General features: G+C 30.8%; 3 protein-coding genes across 3 annotated transcripts; 1 reads left to right on the top strand and 2 right to left on the bottom strand.

The window, feature by feature from the left end:
* Positions 1 to 1,062: 1,062 nt before the first annotated feature.
* Positions 1,063 to 7,306, bottom strand: LOC139096180 (patj homolog). The gene is made up of 4 exons (XM_070647861.1): positions 7,134 to 7,306; positions 4,125 to 4,601; positions 3,764 to 3,863; positions 1,063 to 3,699 (listed from the first exon to the last, which is right to left on the bottom strand). Exons 2-4 carry the CDS (start codon positions 4,230 to 4,232, stop codon positions 1,766 to 1,768), a joined length of 2,142 nt encoding a protein of 713 aa, XP_070503962.1. The 5' UTR covers positions 4,233 to 4,601; positions 7,134 to 7,306; the 3' UTR covers positions 1,063 to 1,765.
* Positions 7,307 to 7,851: 545 nt separating this feature from the next.
* On the bottom strand, positions 7,852 to 12,676 carry hmw (hemingway). Its single transcript, XM_070647201.1, has 5 exons — positions 12,634 to 12,676; positions 8,789 to 8,968; positions 8,429 to 8,691; positions 8,084 to 8,228; positions 7,852 to 8,010 (listed from the first exon to the last, which is right to left on the bottom strand). Exons 2-5 carry the CDS (start codon positions 8,915 to 8,917, stop codon positions 7,867 to 7,869), a joined length of 681 nt encoding a protein of 226 aa, XP_070503302.1. The 5' UTR covers positions 8,918 to 8,968; positions 12,634 to 12,676; the 3' UTR covers positions 7,852 to 7,866.
* Positions 12,629 to 20,173, top strand: Men (Malic enzyme). The gene is made up of 5 exons (XM_070647200.1): positions 12,629 to 13,193; positions 18,210 to 19,053; positions 19,117 to 19,337; positions 19,401 to 19,709; positions 19,770 to 20,173. The coding sequence occupies exons 1-5, from the start codon at positions 12,825 to 12,827 to the stop codon at positions 19,998 to 20,000; spliced, it is 1,974 nt and encodes a 657-aa protein (XP_070503301.1). The 5' UTR covers positions 12,629 to 12,824; the 3' UTR covers positions 20,001 to 20,173.
* Positions 20,174 to 20,227: the final 54 nt, after the last annotated feature.

The raw sequence follows: 20,227 nt of genomic DNA, 5'->3' as shown, positions 1-20,227 counted from the left end.
TGCTTTATTATATGCTACTCTAGCTAGCTCGAGCTCAAAAATAAGGTATCTTTTTATGTTTGTGCGAAAATTTTTGAATGTAAATTTACAATATTTTTCAAATGTTATTGTTTACATTAGTATACGAAAATCCGTATGGTCGAGTGTACTCCGTATGAACATCTTCTACATCTATATATCTTGGGACGAAGGTTTGACTCGCATGACATTACAATTTGATACTGACCAAGGTAGGTAAAGGATAAGTTAACTCCCAAATCAAAATTTGAGTTTTATTTTAAACTTTAAAAAAGTTTAAATTTAATTTGAAATTCACATCGTAATAAGTTTGAATTTAAGTTACTTAAAACTTTGAAACTGACGAACTATCACTTCAAGCTTTTGGAGATCTTAAAAATAAAGTCTGAAAAACAATCAAAGATAAAAATTTAGTTCAATCAATTATTTTATTAAGAATCATTCTAGTTCGAATTTTGGAAAATTATCCTGTTTAAAGAAAATTAATTGATTGAATGCCGGTTGCTCAGCTAAGGAATAAAGGAAATTTAATAAATAATTATCAATGGGGCTATTCACTTATTACGTAACGCTCTTAGGGGGGTTGTGAGGGATATCACTGAAAATCATTTTGTATGGACATTTTGTTACGGAGAAGGGTCAATTTTTGCGTTACGGAATAAGTGAATGGATCCTATAAAGCTTTACTGTTTCTTAAATCATTTTTTATTTCTTTTATTTTTAATACTATATTATAAGTTGAAATTTTTTCAAATATTTTTTTTTTCTCTTTTATAAAGCTTTGTTGAATTTTAGGTGTCCTACTTCTACAAGTGTTAATTATCTTTCATACTCTTTCTTTTCTATGGAATTTAGTATTTTTATTTTTAAAAAACAATTTGATTTTTTTTCCTTGTATAAAAGTTGAGAATAAACAGAAATTAAAAATATGAAAAATATTGAAATTTTTATTTTCATATTTTGTAGGATTTACGATTGTATTTTTTAAGATGTCAAAGTAAATAAATTCGAAAATCGCATATTTAGATATAAATCACTTAAATCTCTGTAATAATATAATTTTTTTTTTCATTATCTAAACATTAGCGTCATAATCTAAATTTTTGAATATGTACGTAAAGACCTTTGCCTTTTAATCCAAGTTTTCAAATATATATATATTTATGATCTGTTTCTTGATAAATTATCTTCGATGGAAAGTTTTTTGCTACTTGGAACATTTAAAATTTTGTGTAGGAATTGAAGAAATTGAAAATTTTGATCTAAGCGCGAAAAAAATTTTTAATTTTTAATTAACATGATTCAATAACTAGTTTTGCTACAAAAATAATTGTTAAATTAAATTCAAAACGTTCAGTTTGGGTAGACTTGTTGGATTGTTGCAGAATCAGAACTCAAAGTCGACATCGAGCTCTGTAAAGAATTTAAGATCAACATTTCTTGTTCAAACTACACCATTTTGAACTTAACTTGTCGAGTCCATGACTCATTCTTTTAGAAGATAACTAGTTGCGTCTTGATCTGCAAAAATTGGCATCTCTTATTCGATACTTTTGAAACACTTTTGATAAAGTTTCATAAATATTTTTAGTAATACAAAAATTTGCAGGCAAAGCTTTTAAATTTCTTTGGTTTTTAAATGGTAATATTATTGGTCTCATAATGGTTTTTTTAATGTTTATGCCTTCATTCATTCTGCTATTTTTTATTATATTTCTAGTTCAAAAAACAGATCAATTATGTCTAGCTATGTGGTTGGTGTATTACTATTAGATGAGAGGTTATTATCGGATGTAGACAGTGGACGACATAAGCCAATTTGTGCATAACCTAATGGTATACTTTTGAGTACTTGAACAGCTTCATCTAATGTCACGTTGCGAAGATTATGTTCATTGACAGTTACGATTCTGTCACCTGGAAAAATAACATTTGCACTTTCAGCTGCTCCACCTGGAATTAATCCCCGCACAACAATTACTGTCGCATCTGTATCAAGTGGATCTTGATAGTCAAGAATGGAAAAACCGAAACCTTTTTCTGTCTTCTCCAATGACACATATGTGATTTCTTCTGTCCAAAGAGCCAATCCCGATACATTTTCCATCGATCTAGACTTTTGTTGATCTGTTATTGTTGCGGTGCTTGAAGTATATAGTGAACTTTCTGATAATGCTTTTGTGTTAAGCGATCCCGGCATAAACAGACTTTGTAAGCCAAATGCCAAAATGTTTCTTGTTTCAAAGGCCTCAGGATTTTGAGAAGTATTTATTACTTCACGTTCATGTTTTCCACGAGCGCAAACAATTTTTACTTTCTCCGGAAGATTCTTGATAACTTTAACAACATCAGTATGTCGTAATCCTTGCAATTTGTGTTCATTAATTTGTAATAGTTCGTCGCCTGTTCTCAAACGACCATCTTTACCAACTGGTCCATCAATTAAAATTGAACGAATATAATGATGTGGACGTAATTCTACGCCCATCGCTTGAATTTCTACAGTGCCTTCAAGGCTTATACCTAATCCTGACAGCTTATTAACTTCTGCCACTACAATTTTATAATCATTATTTATTTGATCCTGCCAATCTCTAGCCATTGAATCTAAACTAGGCGATTTAACAGGTGTCTCATCATCACTTTTTTCTTCGTCATCATCATTTTCACCGTTATCACAAAGTCCATAGTGGTTGATGTCATTTTCTGCCTCGTCAACTTTAGTATCCGACGATTCTCGTTCGTCTATATCATAATCGTTTCCATTTTCTACAACACTATTGGAATCACCACTAGAATATTCCAATTCAGGTTCAATTTCACATTCTCCACATTCAGTGACAATTGAATCAGCATCAGAGCGTGCTTGACAAATTGATAGAGTTGTCACGGACGGCGATGCTGGCAATGATTTTTGAGAGCTTCTATCTTCTTTAATTCCATCTACTAATGCTACTTGAAGATGTTCATATTTTCTACCGCGCAGAAATCTTTCTAATGTTAATTTAACACCTATGTCAGTATTCCTAAGGATTTCGACTGCTTGATGATTGGATACTCCTGATAATGATCTTCCATCAACGGCTATTATTCTATCATTAATTTGAATTTTTCCACTCAATTCTGCTGCACTTCCTTCAATAATGCTTTTTACGAAAATTCCGGATAAATCTTCTTCCTCACACACATAGCCGGCAACAGTAATTCCAAGGCCATATACATTTTTTCTTAGTTCTACATCATATGTTTCAGTTTCAGGTGTATCTAGATATTGTGTCATTAATTGCGATTGACTTATAGACGTTGGTGATACAAGGATATTATTTTCATTAGTGCTAACAGTAACCACCTCAATATGCGTCGTAAATTGCTCAATATCACATTCATCTATAGTGCTCACTGGATTACTTGTAGTAATATTAATTTGTGGATTGTAAAATGAAGACGCATTCGTCATTGCTGATGTTGATGCGTTTGTGGCAATATAACCGGCAGACTGCAATGTTTTATCCAATTCCTCTGGATCACCTGTTAACATTTTTGTTGGGATAATAGGGGCTGTACTTGATATCATTTGATAATCTGGAGATGTTGGCTCTATTGGTCTTGCGACAATGAGTCGTATGCTACCATTTTGTTGACTACTACGTAAAACTGTTGCAACCTGTTCACTGCTAAAACCTATAAATTATAAACGTCAATTACCTAATTATTTTTGTTTTATTTAAATTATTATAATTAATACCTCGTAAATTAACATCACCAATTTGAAGCACATGATCTCCACATTGGAGTCGACCATCTCTTTCAGCAATTCCGCCTGGTATAAGTGCTTTTATAACAACCTAAATGAAATTTCATCAAAAGCGAATTTTCATTAATAAAAAATAAAACAAAAGATGATGAAAATTTGAAAAAATAAAAAGACATACTTCAATACATTAAAAAGCACGAGGATATCTTATATTTTATGAATGAATTTAAAATATCCCTAATACAATAAAAAGTCAAGAGACTTAGAAATGGTATGATAAATAATGATAATGAATGTAAATGGATCAAGAAGTGGAGGATATTTTTTATAATGTATTTGTGATGACACTTACTCCAGTGCTGCGTCCTCCGACTAAAATAAAACCGAGCCCACTCAAATTTGTTCCATCGTTTATTAAATCTATCACTTCCACTTGTGACCATTCACTGCTCAACACCATTATAGCATGGAGCTTTTATTGCAAATTTTTATTGGATTTTTTGTCGGATTGTTCATAATTCGTTGAAGTTGTTTTGGTTGTTGGAATTTTTTATGTTATTTTGCCTTTTTGTCTGACATAATCTGAACAATTTTTGCAATTAGTATACCAATACAATTTCGTTCACTTTTCCTATTTTCTGACTTTTATTCCAGTGTTATTTAATCAACACTAGTAGTTTCACACATTCAGCGTCGCTTTTACTGCATTATATGAATAATTCATTAAATAAATCATCAATTCCTCCAATTCTTTTTATTTTGGATTGTTCAATTCTTAAGAAACAATGCACAATTTAAAATGATTCACATGGTAAAGAATCTATTATTTCTGTTATAAATAAAACAAAATAGGAAGGATTAGAGTAATGAAAAGCATTTGGATTAATCTTAAGAACAACTAATTTCATGATGCATGCTAGAATAATAAGAAGAAGTATTGAATAATTATAATTAGCTTCCAAAAGAAATTAGGATTAAAAGTTAGGCATTATTCCTAATAATAAAAATACAAAAATGTAGTATATAGTATCAGAAACTAGTGAGATTTAACGTGACTATTTCAAACATCTAATTGATTTTTGATGGATTTTATATCCTTTTTTTCTTCCATTTTAACATATTTTTGGATGTTCGAAACGTATTAATTACTGAATTAATATCATCAGATAAGCCTGACACAAATGATTATTTTTGCTCTTTATGCTAATCTTTGACAACTTTTTCTTTTATTTTGATTGAATTTCTTGTTTGTCACGCCTTTTTCATGTATATTAATTATTGATTTATGGAACTTTTTGATGTTCTGATGGTTGAATTGTTTCCACAAAAGAGCCACGTTTGGATTTACTCAAACTTTATATTGAGCAGTTTAATGAAAAATGTTAAAGTTGGTTAAAGTATATACTGCTATATACCATAAATATCTTTCACAGCATGAAATTTGCTATCAAAAATGAAAAATTGTCCATCATTTGTACAAATCTTTCCGAATAGTCATTTCCTTTGACATGCATATTTAGCATCTAGCAGAAAAGGGATTTTTGGGGTTGGTTATTTCCTTTTGAGAATTGGCTTTCGTAAATATTTTTATATACACTTCTTCTTCCTCATAAATTTTTTTTCTTATTTTTGCTCGCAAACACCTGAAGACAACTTTTTGGCAAGAGTTAATAATGCCTTTATTTAAGAATTTTTGAAATTAAATTGAAAGTCGTGAATGATTTATAGTCGACACAAAATATGTGAAAGGAGAAATACAATCATAGCAGGCAAGTTGCAGCATGTATAATATTAAAAATTAAATGAACATAAAACGGCATAAAACCTTAAAAAGAATTTTTGTTTTTTGGTCCATACATAGCATAGTGGTGATAAAATGAAAAGCTTATAAAACGTTAAAGGTTTCGTAATGAGCTTTGGCTGAATGCAGCTTCTATACAACAATATATGTACAAATGTAGAAAATGCGGTTAAAGAATGATATCAGATTTCTGTTTTAACAAGCTATGTCTGAAGTGTCGTGCTATAGGCTTATCACCAATAAACAATTTAACATCTGTAATGACAAGATCCTGTTGAACCATTCGGAAAATTATTAATATGCTCTTGAAGACACAGTGAACTGAATCAGAACTTCAATTATAAACTTTTAAGTATACTAGAAACATTACATTATAATTAAAAAACAACAGAACGTAGCTATGTAAACGTCTATCTGACATGATTTACGCAGAAAGTTTTGATTGCTTGGAATTCCTCTTTGATGAGATATTAAAGGATCTTGCATCACAAAAAATTTAAATAATTTCCGTGTCAACAGAAAAGACGGGCATGCTGACAGAAAATTTATTTGATTCTTTACTTTGGAAACTTAATGACAATAACTTTGCAGAAACTTGAAGCGTTTTATAAAGCAATAAATCTTGTCCGGATAATCGATAAACTGAACGTTTTCATATAAATATTGAATGTCATGGTCATAAAAGTTTAATAATTTTTTATATGGAACATATACATATTTTGGGATAAAAGCTTCTTTTATTATAGAATTCTCATGAATGTTAAGTTGTAAAAACGAGAAGAAAAGTTTAATATTGAATATTTATTTTAGACCGTCATTCATGTGTATTTGTGCCAATACTAGATTCTTTATATAAACTTGAACTTCCTCCTTTTATTTTAAATATACAAATATATCATAACTTGATATTTTAGTAAATTTTGTTTAAACCAGTAGTGGTCAACCTATTTCTCACGGCATATTAATGTGTTGCCATGAACTGTATGCCGTGTGTGGTTTTTGTCAAGACTTTCCACCAAGGTGTGCTGCGAAAAATAAAAGGTTGTCCACCACTGGTTTGAAAAATATAATTTCATGATTCTCATTTTGATTAATTATGCATTATTGTTGCTTAAAAACATACAATAAATAAAATTTTCAATTAAAGAGTTTTGAATTCAAAAACATCAATAGCATTATTATCAAAAAAGTACGTGAAAATGAGAAAAATGACATTAGGATAATGATAAGGGAGATGTATTTTCAGTCGAAAATGTATTTCAGTCACAAAAGCTTTTCATTTTTCTAACCTTGCCTTATACAAATAATATTAATCATAATCATTAAATGTTTAAGCTTTTTATAGACTTTTTTTCAAGCTTATTTCACTAATGTACATGTATATGACACCGAAAAATCAAAATGTGAACACAATTTTCCTTCCGTTTTTCTCCTTTTTCCTTACGTCTTTTTTTTTTACTTTTACATCAATTCAAGCGATCGATATTTTTTTTCTTGCCTTTTTTTATTCACGTTTGTATTCAACTTAGTTTGACTTGTAATATTTATACAACTGTTCACCTTTATATGAAGTTATATCTATTCGAAGCATCTTTTTTCACGTCCTGATTATATATTTTTCTTATCATGTATAATATAACATTTATATCTACTTTCAAAATTATTTAATTTATTTTAATGTTCACTTATCACATTTTTATCACTTAATAAAATCATCCACTGTATAGATTAGAGCTTACAGGAAGTTATTCTAAAGAAAATAAATTTTTCCTTTTTGTGAATTTTTAAAAACGATGAAAATATAAGTTCTCAGCTTCAAATGAGAACAACGAATGAGAAAAGAAAAATTTTTCAATTAGAAAATAGCGGCTGTGCGTTGAAAGCTTCATAATTTTCTTCTATCCATTGAAATATAACTTTCAGCTTTTCCGCAATGTGGCGCTGTTTTTCATGATTTTTAAAGATTCTCATAGAAATTTACATTTTTATCCTTTTTATTTAACATGATTATTGCGAGGGAATTTTTTTACTAGGTTAAGTTTTCCAAAGGATATGAATTAATCCATGTTAATTATTCATTAATTAATTACACCAAATTTAATGCATCTAACATTTTTTGTGCTTTAGCAGGATTAGTTTTAGATAATGAACACTTAATTTATTTAAGGCTGTCTTGAGAGATATAACATGATGCTACATTAAGTAAAAATGCTAAAATGATGTTTATTTTTTCACACAAATTTATTTCTTCAGGAAATTAATACTTTAGGTTTTTCTCGACAATAAGTAAAGTTCATCCCAAAGAACTTGAAACGGATGCACGACGAGTTGCAATTTTATCAAGTTTGCGTTTCAAAAGCTGATTTTCATAATTTATTTGTTGCTGTTTCTTTCGTCTATTAACTTCTGCTGCCGATTTTACTTTCGGTCGTTGGTTCTATATCACGAAAGGAGAAAAAATGTAAGTCATGATAATTATTTTGTCATGTCCATAAATATTAAGTTATTACATTAATAGTCGATTGTTGTTTTGCATAGCTGTCACCGGAAGGGCCATTGCGCATTATTTTCTCCAATAAAATTCGATTATCCCTTTCTATTTCCTTAACTCGTTGATTTGAAAATGTCAGGCTAGAACGTGTTCCTTGTTTGTATCTACATGAATTGAATTTTTCAAAATTGAAAATTTGAAGAAAAAATGTATGAGTCACTCTAGCAGGCAAAATGACCGCTTTTAGGTATCGTAATGGTGTTTCTATACCATGAAAGCATGCTCTTTGCCTATTAGAGTCATTCACAACATGACCAGTCTATAAACATAAAAAAACTGAATCTTAAACACAACCGTTTCATACTTTTTCTTCTCAGTCATTGGAATTTCGCCCATAGCATCACGAAATAGTCTAAAATTGAATTTCACATTGCACGTAGTATCTTCTTCCTCATCATCATCAAAGTCATATTCTGAATAATCAACATCATCGTATGAAGTAGCCGCATCATAGTCATAACTTGAGGACTTTGAATTGACTTTATCTCCTGTACTATCCATGTAATCAGTGTCAGGTAATGCAGAAGCTATTGTCATTAAACTCATAGATGGTGTAAAATTATCATCCTATATCCGAAAACAAAGTGAAACAAAACAAAAGAAAAAAATTGACTCGTCATCTTCATTATTTTTCTAACGACTTATGTTTCTGTAGATGACATACCTCAGTAAAAATGTATTTTCTTAGCAATGCTTCATCTTTTTCAATATCATGATGATTATTGTCTCTTTTTAAAGCAGTTGATTTTGTGTCTTTTGTTGATCTAACTATAGTATTCCTGCTTCCTGACATTTTTGTCAAATACGAGGTTGACTTTTATTAATTTAATTTTTTTTAGGAGAACTTTAACAAAACTGAAGGATAATAAAAATAAATTGAAACCAGATTGCTGCGATGTGTACAAAGCAAAATACAAAAAACTACTGCATTTTGAGTAGAAAAAGTAATGTTTGCTTCGAAACCTAGCTTAATGTATTCGAAAACATTATTATTATGCTTTTTACTCTTTCCTTTTCGCGTTTCATGCTTGCTTGTTTGTGTTAATTCCACATGTTTTATTGATTAATTTTTGGTGTACCTAAAAGGTATAATTCTATAGAGCTATAGAAATTTTTATAAATTTATTCTACCCATTCGTTGATTCTCTTATGTTACAGTTAGTCAGTAGTGGACAATCTTTGTTGTGACATGACACACAAGACTTGTGACATGACACTCTAGACTAACATTATGTTGAGTTAAGTCAAATAGGCAGTAAAAATTGAGCAGTGTGAATACTTTCTTGAGAATATGTTGACCTAATGGAAGTAGAATATCGTACGGAAACTGCTGTAAAAGTTTCTGAAGTTCATCAATTTTTCATACAGACTTTTTGAGTGCATTTTGTTGTTTCATTACGACGTCATTCATCAAATAAATATTAACCGTGTACACGAAATTTGTGTGCTACATTTTCCCTTTTTATTATTTATCCTCAAAAATCGATTCTAAACCTATATAATATGTGAAAAAATAAAAAGTTTTTTGGTTTTCATGTTTCTGATTTGGATATGAAAAAACTGTTCATTTTGTCCAAATTATGAATGTGATCAAGTTTTGATTTGATATTGTTGTCAATCAATAAATCTTACTATTAAGAAATAACATTCGTTCACTAATGGTAGTCTATATAGGGACCGTTACGCAAAATGCAAATTTTAGACCCAATCCCTCAGAAAGTCTCTTTTTGTCTTTGTAGTTAATTAGACAGTTAGGTACATCATTCTAATGAAAAAAATATATGCGCTCGAGTCATGAAGTGTGTACAGAACTTGTTTTATTTTTGTTGAAAATTCATGATTGATCGATGATATTGAAACCGTTTAAATTGAAAACAGCTTACAAATTTTACATTATTTTATTTTAGTTATTTCTTGTCGTAACAATAAAGAGAGAAATTTAAATTTATTTCTGTTGTTCCACCCTAACCCCTAACTTGGCACCGAGACTCAAACTACCAAACAAACAAACAAACTGAAACATACAAGGAATCCTTCTTTGTTACGATTGATATGAACGCTTTGAGGATTAAGATGAAATTTATTTATAAATTAATGTTTACAATTGAGATTTTGGGAATTAAAATTATGATAAAGTGTTGTTTTTCCAGCAATGACAGAAAAAGGATTAAAAATTAGATGAAAAGGCAGAACACTGTGGATGACATTAGATAGACTAATAACATACAATGTTTTGTTTTGGTTTTATAATTCCTACGTCATTGTTGTTGCTATACAAACGGTATAATTAAGAATCATTGAAATATGTCCATTATTGGTATTAAAGCAACTATTATTAGAGTTGATTTTCAATGATATGTTTCAAATACAAAGACGGTTCAAATTATACGCATAAAAATCATAAAGCAATAGAGATACTTTACACAATTCTGAAAAAAAAAAACTTAAAGTGTTCGTGTGTCTCATTGCAACAGCTTGTTTTAAAATTGCATTTTTTATGTTCGTATATGTTTTAATGATTCTTTTAGTAACATAATATAATTGTAATAGTTTCATCAAAAAATTAAAAAGGAAATAAAGCACTAACTAGTAATGAAGCTTCGAGCGAACTAGATAGACTTACTGTATTCGTTTATAATAACACGCGCTTTACTATTTTCAATAGAATTTTAGATTTGTCAATTATCTGACGCACTTACGCTATCTGTCTCGATTAATATCCACTGCTACTTTTTTAGTGAGTACCATAATTATTAGAATAATTATAAATTATCTGATTGGAATCAAATAAGTTGTAATCATGGATGTGCAATCTCATTGAAAAAATATATATAAATTTTATGGTTTGTAGAAAGTTTGCCCAGTTAAAATTGACTTTCTGAAAATTGTTATAGAGTCTCATCTCAATTATAAGATTTATTTGAAATCAGGTACTTAATATAACTTGTCAGGTAAATCAAGTGATTATTATTTTTTAATGAACAAAGAAGATTATTTTGTTTTAATTAAAGAGTTAATTATACCCAAGTGTATATTCCTGTTAAGACATATTAACTCTAGTTTGTGCATTATATCACCATCATGCTAAAGTTCAAAATGTGTCTGCATAATCACTCTTATGAAATTTTAAGATGTTCGCAAACAATAAAAAAAAAGAGATTGCAATGCCAAATTTAGTCAATATTAAACCACAATTGAACTTCCAAAATTTTATTTTATTTTTGTTAGATATCAGTTTAAATATGGGAAATGCGGTCTCGGTATGTCGTCATAAAAGAAGGTAAGAAAGTAAAGTTTAATTTCAATTGATAAAAAACCAGCAATTAATACTTTAGTCGTTTGTGGTAATACTTTATTTGAATAACAAAAATAAATACACTACTTAGTGTGGTAGACCTTGATGTCTATAATTATACTAGCTGATAAAAAAAGGTAATAAATGAATTCGTTAGCATTAACAAGTTAATAGAATTATATTTATATGGTCAGTTTAGCTAAGCATATAAAATAAAATACCAGATAATTCAGCATACTCTTGTAATATTAAAAGAAATTCATGAAATAAACCAATATTATTGTAAAAAATTAATACATTTACATAGGTATTGACCCCCCAAACACAAACATTTTGAACAGCTGGTTTGGAAACAAGTTTACTGTATAAACTGTGACGTCATAACGTAGTTTTAATAGTTAATAAAAACGCGAATTATTACATTCACGACTTCGGTAGACAGATGCGCTTTTGAATGAGGAAATAGTGTTTTGATTTAAATTTTGCAAATGTGTTGCGATTTTAAGCCTTTAAAAAAGACAATAACAAAATTTTTGGCGACCACAGTTTTACTACTATATTTTAAATCCAAAATCACTTTTTTAGCTCAGTCGTTTGGAAACCTTTTAGTTGAAATCAGCCGTTAGTTTTTTTCCATCTACAAATTACTGATTCAATTTTATTTCTTTCGTGAATTGCGGAAGTTTTTACAGTCGCTGAACTTAAACCTTTATTTCGTCAAGTATTTCTGGATATAAAATATTTTGATCATGTTGTCAACTCATGTAAACGGAAAATCCGAGAAGGTTCTAAATGGATATACGTAAGAATTCCCCAAAAAAAATTGCAAATCATTTATAATGTTAATAAAAATCAAGTTCTATAAGTCGTCATAATTAGGAAACTTGAGAGAGTTTCTCTTCCTCTCTTTGTAAGTTCAATTAGGAAACATATGATGTTTTGGTTCATACTGCTATTCTTGATGAGTTTAAAAGAATTAAATTCGTTATTTTCATTTCACTCATTATCATGTATTAATTTTTTCTTATAATCTGAAGCATGGCTTATTACACATGATACTTGTTAAACATTTCTTAACGATTTTTCCATATTTGGACCTGAGAAAGGTCTTTATCTCTACTCACTTAAACAACACGACCCTTATCGAGTATATACACAGAAGAATGTGGAAACAAAGAAATAAAACAGACTGTCGATAACTTTATTATTATTACTTAAGACTTACTTTCAATTGGAAACTGGTCGTGTCAACACCTTCAGACAAATTTGACGTCTTTAATGTATCTTTGCATTGCTAAGAAATACAACTAGCTGAAAAAGTATTTAATTAAAAGTGCTTATCGCATACTTATTAAATTGCCACACTTGAAATAGTTCGATATTACTCTGACGAGTTCAAACCACAATGTTATCGAAAATTAACTTTCATCAACCACTAAAATCATATGTGAGGTATTGTAGCATAAATTTAAACTTGAACAATAAACCTTTCAGAGTCGCTACTGAAAATGAAAATCACGATGTAATGAGAAATAGTGAGCATTTCAAATATAAAACACAAACGAATGAAAATTTTCTCAGTCAGAATCAAACTGTCGGACAAAACACATCAGTTGTTGAGAAAATTCAAGTTCTTTCGTCAACAGAGTTAAAAAATCAAAAATCGGAAGTTATGTGTGAAACAAGAGATAGACTCGGTCAGTGGCCGATTGAATCCGAAAGTGAGATAACAGGCTATGGTTTACAACGCCTTAGAAATGGACGATTTAACAAGGTGAGTTGAAAATTTGACTAAAAATAAAAATTATTGATTTAAAATATTTGCAACATAATCCAAGAGTTACGAAATGGGATTTTATTTTAGTGAGCTAATGACTTTTGTTGATAGGGAATTAGCTACAGAAAATTTGCAAAACAAGTGAAAACATTTAAAAAATTTATTTTATCTGGATCATTGGAAATTTCCTTTTGTTTGATGAGATAGCAAATATTGAGTCATACGATTTTCAATGATAGTGAAAGTATATTTGATAATAAAGAAAAAAAGAGAGTGATCATGCGCGCGACTATTGTTCTCACAATTCTCACAAGTTTTAGCTTCGTGTCCTTGAACTTCAAAGAGAAATGCATATACACATTTTTCCTTTCATGAAAATGCAATACAAAATTTAGTATCTACTACCTCGAAATATAATTTTAGAAATCCTCATATTTTTTGCATGCTATTGTGCTTCCTTAATTTAAATTACAAATAAAAAAACTTTTTTTAAAAAGTACACGCTTTTATTCATGAGTGAACTAAAAAGAAGAAAATAATTTTTTTCCGGACACACAAATATAAAACAAAATTTTTAACTAAAAATAAAAGCGTGGGGCGCTCATAATAGACATAATGTTATACATTCTTAGTTACTTGGAATTGTATAAATGTTAGCGTTTACCATTTACAGTAGTCGACAGAGCAGGCAATGAATATTCTCATTTTCATGAGCTTGCTTATATGTATACTCAATTAATGTAATTGAACATGCTCAACTATATGAGCATACTCATGAGCATGCATCTTGTCTGTTCGGGATGCTTGACTACAATTTCCTAATTCTCTTTATGCACTAATTTAACTTTTCTTTTTAGTGCTAAAATAGAATCTTATCAATTTACATATTAATATCTATTGGAGTAAATCTGCTTGTTATATCTTGTTGAGTAGTGGGCTTGAATGTACAAGTAACTAAGAATGTATAACATTATGTCTATTATGAGCGCCCCACGCTTTTATTTTTAGTTAAAAATTTTGTTTTATATTTGTGTGTCCGGAAAAAAATTATTTTCTTCTTTTTAGTTCACTCATGAACAAAAGCGTGTACTTTTTAAAAAAAGTTTTTTTTTATATAAATTTATTTTATTCTTTTTAGTCATATCAAGTAAGAGATTTTTCGACCCATGTGTATTCAATTCGTTTACGTAAATACTTAAAATATTTCGGTGACGGTTCAATTCGCTTCGTTTCGTTCTTCAGACTGTGTACAGGTCACAGTAATGTCGGACTCCACTTCGCTCCGCTTCGTTCGTCCGACTGTGTATAGATCACACTAATGTCGGACTCCACTTCGCTTCGCTTCGTTCGTCCGACTGTGTATAGATCACAGTAACGTCGGACTCCACTTCGCTTCGCTTCGTTCGTCCGACTGTGTATAGATCACAGTAATGTCGGACTCCACTTCGCTTCGCTTCGTTCGTCCGACTGTGTATAGATCACAGTAACGTCGGACTCCACTGCGCTTCGCTTCGTTCGTCCGACTGTGTATAGGTTACAGTAATTTCGGACTCCACTTCGCTTCGCTTCGTTCGTCCGATTGTGTATAGGTTACAGTAATTTCGGACTCCACTTCGCTTCGCTTCGTTCGTCCGACTGTGTATAGGTTACAGTAATTTCGGACTCCACTTCGCTTCGCTTCGTTCGTCCGACTGTGTATAGATCACAGTAACGTCGGACTCCACTTCGCTTCGCTTCGTTCGTCCGACTGTGTATAGGTTACAGTAATTTCGGACTCCACTGCGCTTCGCTTCGTTCGTCCGACTGTGTATAGGTTACAGTAATTTCGGACTCCACTTCGCTTCGCTTCGTTCGTCCGACTGTGTATAGATCACAGTAACGTCGGACTCCACTGCGCTTCGCTTCGTTCGTCCGACTGTGTATAGGTTACAGTAATGTCGGACTCCACTTCGCTTCGCTTCGTTCGTCCGACTGTGTATAGATCACAAAAATGTCGGACTCTACTTCGCTTCGCTTCGTTCGTCCGATTGTGTATAGATCACAGTAATGTCGGACTCCACTTCGCTTCGCTTCGTTCGTCCGACTGTGTATAGATATAATTATCAAATTGTTCGTTTTCACATTGAGACCTTAACAACATTAACATTTTACTATAAAGTAAGATCCAGTAACATACAGAACCGTATTTATACAGTTTATCAAGATCCAGTAACATCCAGCACCATATTTATACAGTTTAGTAAGAACCAGTAACATCCAGAGCCATATTTATTCAATATAACAAGATCCAGGAACATCCAGAGCCATATTTATACAATATAGCAAGATCCAGTAACATCCAGAACCGTATTTATACAGTTTAGCAAGATCCAGTAACATCCAGAACCGTATTTTTACAGTTTAGTAAGATCCAGTAACATCCAGAACCATATTTATACACTATAGCAAGATCCAGTAACATCCAGAACCATATTTATACAGTTTAGCAAGATCCAGTAACATCCAGAGCCGTATTTATACACTATAGCAAGATCCAGTAACATCCAGAGCCATATTTATACAATATAGCAAGATCCAGTAACATCCAGAGCCGTATTTATACAGTTTAGCAAGATCCAGTAACATCCAGAACCGTATTTATACAGTTTAGCAAGATCCAGTAACATCCAGCACCATATTTATACAGTTTAGTAAGAACCAGTAACATCCAGAGCCATATTTATTCAATATAACAAGATCCAGGAACATTCAGAACCGTATTTATACAGTTTAGTAAGATCCAGTAACATCCAGAACCGTATTTATACAGTTTAGTAAGATCCAGTAACATCCAGAACCGTATTTATACACTATATCAAGATCCAGTAACATCCAGAACCGTGTTTATACAGTTTAGTAAGAACCAGTAACATCCAGAGCCATATTTATTCAATATAACAAGATCCAGTAACATCCAGAACCGTATTTAGAACCCTGTTAACATCCTGACACAATATGTCCATAATATCAAGATCCAGACACATTATGTCCAGATTCAATATGCATAAATAAATTTTCATGGAAATTTCATTTTAATTAAACGGTTGTTTGAGATTCAAACTTTAACGGTTTTTTGAATTTTAAATATTCCATGAGAAAAATACTTATCTTTGTTTTTTCTCTTCCAAAAATACTTTAAACAAATAGTATATTTAATATAATTAATAGCTGGTATTATTAACGAATGCACAGTAAATCATATAAACTGGATTTTAGCTCTATTAATAGTCTAATTCATGTACATTGAGAATATACTTGATTGACTTCGGATTTTTTCCCATATCAAATAATTTTTAATTAATTATAGCATAATTAAGCATTTTTGTGTTTTCAAAAAGCCTAAATATTGTATTGTCATCGGGAATACATATGTAGAAAAAATTTGAGCTCAATTGGAGCAACAGAAGTGGTCGAAAAATCGATTGCAAGATTTGACGCATACAAACAGAGTGACTTGAATAAAAGCGTGTAAAATAAAAATGTTATTAATTTCAATCTTCAAGGACATCCATTTTTTTATCTAATGAATATAAATAGAAATCACTTTAGAATACGCACGATTGCTACAAAAGAACAATCAATTAACGTTCGTTTCTGCATTATCATCAAAGTACTTGACTATTCTTTAGAAGTGTGATACGAACTATATGATAAAAATTTAATTAATGAATTGTATTGATAATAAATAAAATATATACGTATCGAAATTGTTTTTAATGTGACAGATCAGATTATTAACCTGTCTGACCTGCGCAAGTCGGATGATTGTTCTTTAATCTCACGCTTGAAAGATGAGTACAATTTGTAAATAATGAGTGAGTTAAGTACGGTGACGTAAATATCTCTGTAAATTCCCTTTGAATTTTGAAGGTCAATTTTACCTCATCCGATGTTCGTGCTTCTACTCATAAGTATCGATTTGTGATAAACAAAATATATTGCCCACTCAATAATTGAGCTGTACTTAACAAAAGTGATAGAGATTTCAGCTTGAGATTTAACAGCCTTTATCGCAATTAAGTGGCTTAAAATACAATTCATTGTATATGGGTCACAAGGTATGGGTTTTTTTGACAATAAATAGAAAACTATGTTTATCCTTCTTTCGATAGTCAAATTAAGTTTGCAATTTTACACTTGCTGAACGTGTTAAATTATACCTAACATTCGATGTATCAATGATTTCTCAATGTCAATAATGTTATTAGCCTTATGTAACATATTTTGCATTCTCCAGCAGATAGATTGCGAATTTTGATGATCTATATACCTGCACGATTTCATAAAATAACTTAAAGCTTAATTAAAAAATTCCATCAAAACATGCCTTGTTAGTTCGTGAAAACGAATAGATTAACAAATGTATTTATTTGAATGAGGATACGATGTACGTAAACGGAAACTGAGTGATAAGCTATCATCATGTCAATTGATAACAGATAGCAATTCTAAACAAAGGGGTTTTCTATCTTTTTTCATAAATCATTTTTGCACATTTAAGATAGCAACCAAATTAACAAAAAAACTTACTCATATGCTAAAGTTACAGCATACAGTACTTTCACTTTTTGTTCCACTTACGCTTTACCAATGACACAAATACCTAATTCTTTGAATCATACTTTTTTATGTAAAGGTGTTTGGTTTGAAAGTAAAATTAAAAATATGAAGAAGTGACGTAACCATAAACAGGTTTTTGATGATTTTATGTTTGCAATTTTTTCCTTCTTTCTTTAACTCTTACAACACGTGATTTGACTTGTATAAGATCTGCATTATGCGCAACATGATAATTGTTAACTTGAAATTTTGACCTTTGAATTTTATTTTACATTGATTTTCGTACCTAATAGATTAATTATTTATGCGTGTAACATTGCACTTATTAAGGTGTTCCTCATTTCACTTATGTCATTGTACAAATAACTTAGTTTGATCATTCACTTAATAAAACATTATATTCTTTTTATTCAGGGTTTAGCATACAGTCGACAAGAACGACAAATTTTGGGAATACATGGATTGTTAGCTCCTGCACTTAGAACTGAAGAAGATCAAGTTAAGCATGCTCATATGTTATTAGAAAAATGTGCTACCGATTTGGACAAATACATTTACTTGATGGGACTTCAAGACCGTAATGAGCACTTATTCTATCGTGTTCTTGCATCGGATATTAGCAATATGATGCCACTTGTTTACACGCCAACCGTAGGATTAGCATGTCAAAAATACTCATTGATTTATACAAATCCAAAAGGACTTTATATCACTATTCATGACAAGGGTCATATTTACGATGTTATCAAGAATTGGCCTGAGCATGACGTAAGAGCCATAGTTGTTACTGATGGAGAAAGAATTTTAGGCTTAGGGGATTTGGGAGCAAATGGAATGGGAATTAGTGTAGGAAAATTAGCACTTTATACTGCCTTAGCTGGAATTAAGCCTCATCAATGCTTACCCATTACTCTTGATGTTGGAACCAATACTCAAGCAATACTTGATGATCCTTTGTATATTGGATTAAAACAAAAAAGAGTTACAGGACAGGAATATGATGATTTTGTTGAAGAGTTTATGAAAGCTGCTGTCAGAAGATTTGGTCAAAGTTGCCTAATTCAATTTGAAGATTTTGGAAATTCAAATGCTTTCCGTTTGATTGAGAAGTATCGTGATCATTATTGTACTTTCAATGACGATATTCAAGGAACAGCTAGTGTTGCCGTAGCAGGATTAATTGCTTCACTTCGCATTACTAAAACTCGATTGTCGGATAATAAAATTTTATTCCAAGGAAGTGGAGAAGCAGCATTAGGTAAATATAATTTTTCTTATGAGTTTGACTAAAGCTTTTAAATATACATACTATATTTTTTAGGTATTGCTGAATTGTGTGTAATGGCAATGGTTCGCGAGGGTATTTGTGAAGAGGAAGCCAGAAAACGAGTTTGGCTTGTTGACAGTAAGGGATTGATTGTTAAGGATCGTCCAAAAGGTGGTATTAATCATCATAAGAGCAAATTTGCACATCCCCATGAACCAGTCGATACTCTAGCTGATGCTGTAAACATGTTGAAACCAACAGTCTTGATTGGTGCTGTACGTATATATCATACTTAGCTCCATTTGAATCAAGAGTTAATTTAATTCCGTTTTTCGCAGGCTGCAATTGCTGGAGCTTTTACACCAGATATTATTAAATCAATGGCTGACTTCAATGATAGACCAATAATTTTTGCTTTATCAAATCCAACCAGTAAGGCTGAGTGTACTGCTGAACAAGCATATTTGTATTCCAATGGAAAGTGTGTTTTCGCTTCTGGTTCTCCATTCCCACCCGTTGTTTTTAACGGAAAGACATTCTATCCAGGACAAGGAAATAATTCTTACATATTTCCGGGAGTTGCTCTTGGTGTTATTGCCTCTAGTTGCTCAACCATTCCAGAAGACATATTTTTGATATCCGCAAAGGTAAAATAAGAAATTTTAGAAAAATTTGAATATTGCTTTACCTTCTTTTTTAAATTCAAGGCACTCGCTGATCTTGTTACTGATGAGGACTTGGAAAATGGTTCATTATACCCACCATTAAGAAGTATTCAAGCTTGTTCACTTGAAATAGCTGAAAAAGTTATGGAATATGCATATGAAAACAATTTGGCTACCGTTCGTCCAAAACCAGAAAATTTGAGACAATTCATTAAGGAACAAACTTATGATGCATCATACAAATCTGCTATTCCAACAACTTATAATTTTTAATATCATGGTATTATAAGCAATTTTGACCACATGCATGCCTGCCATGCGGATATTGTAATTCTCTAAATGGATAAAGGACCTATAAATCGTTAATTTATTTTTTTTCTTATTTATTTTCTGTTCACGTTTATGTTCATTTTTATTTTATGAATAAATGAAGGCTAAAAAATTAACCATCCATCTATTTTTTTTTTTTTTTAAAAACCATTTCTAAATCTTGAATCAAA

This window comes from Chironomus tepperi, unplaced genomic scaffold, assembly GCF_022539635.2.
Source record: "Chironomus tepperi strain 1889 unplaced genomic scaffold, CSIRO-AGI_Ctep_v1 contig_376, whole genome shotgun sequence".
Taxonomy (NCBI): domain Eukaryota; kingdom Metazoa; phylum Arthropoda; class Insecta; order Diptera; family Chironomidae; genus Chironomus; species Chironomus tepperi.
This window is presented reverse-complemented; position numbering and strand designations above follow the sequence as displayed.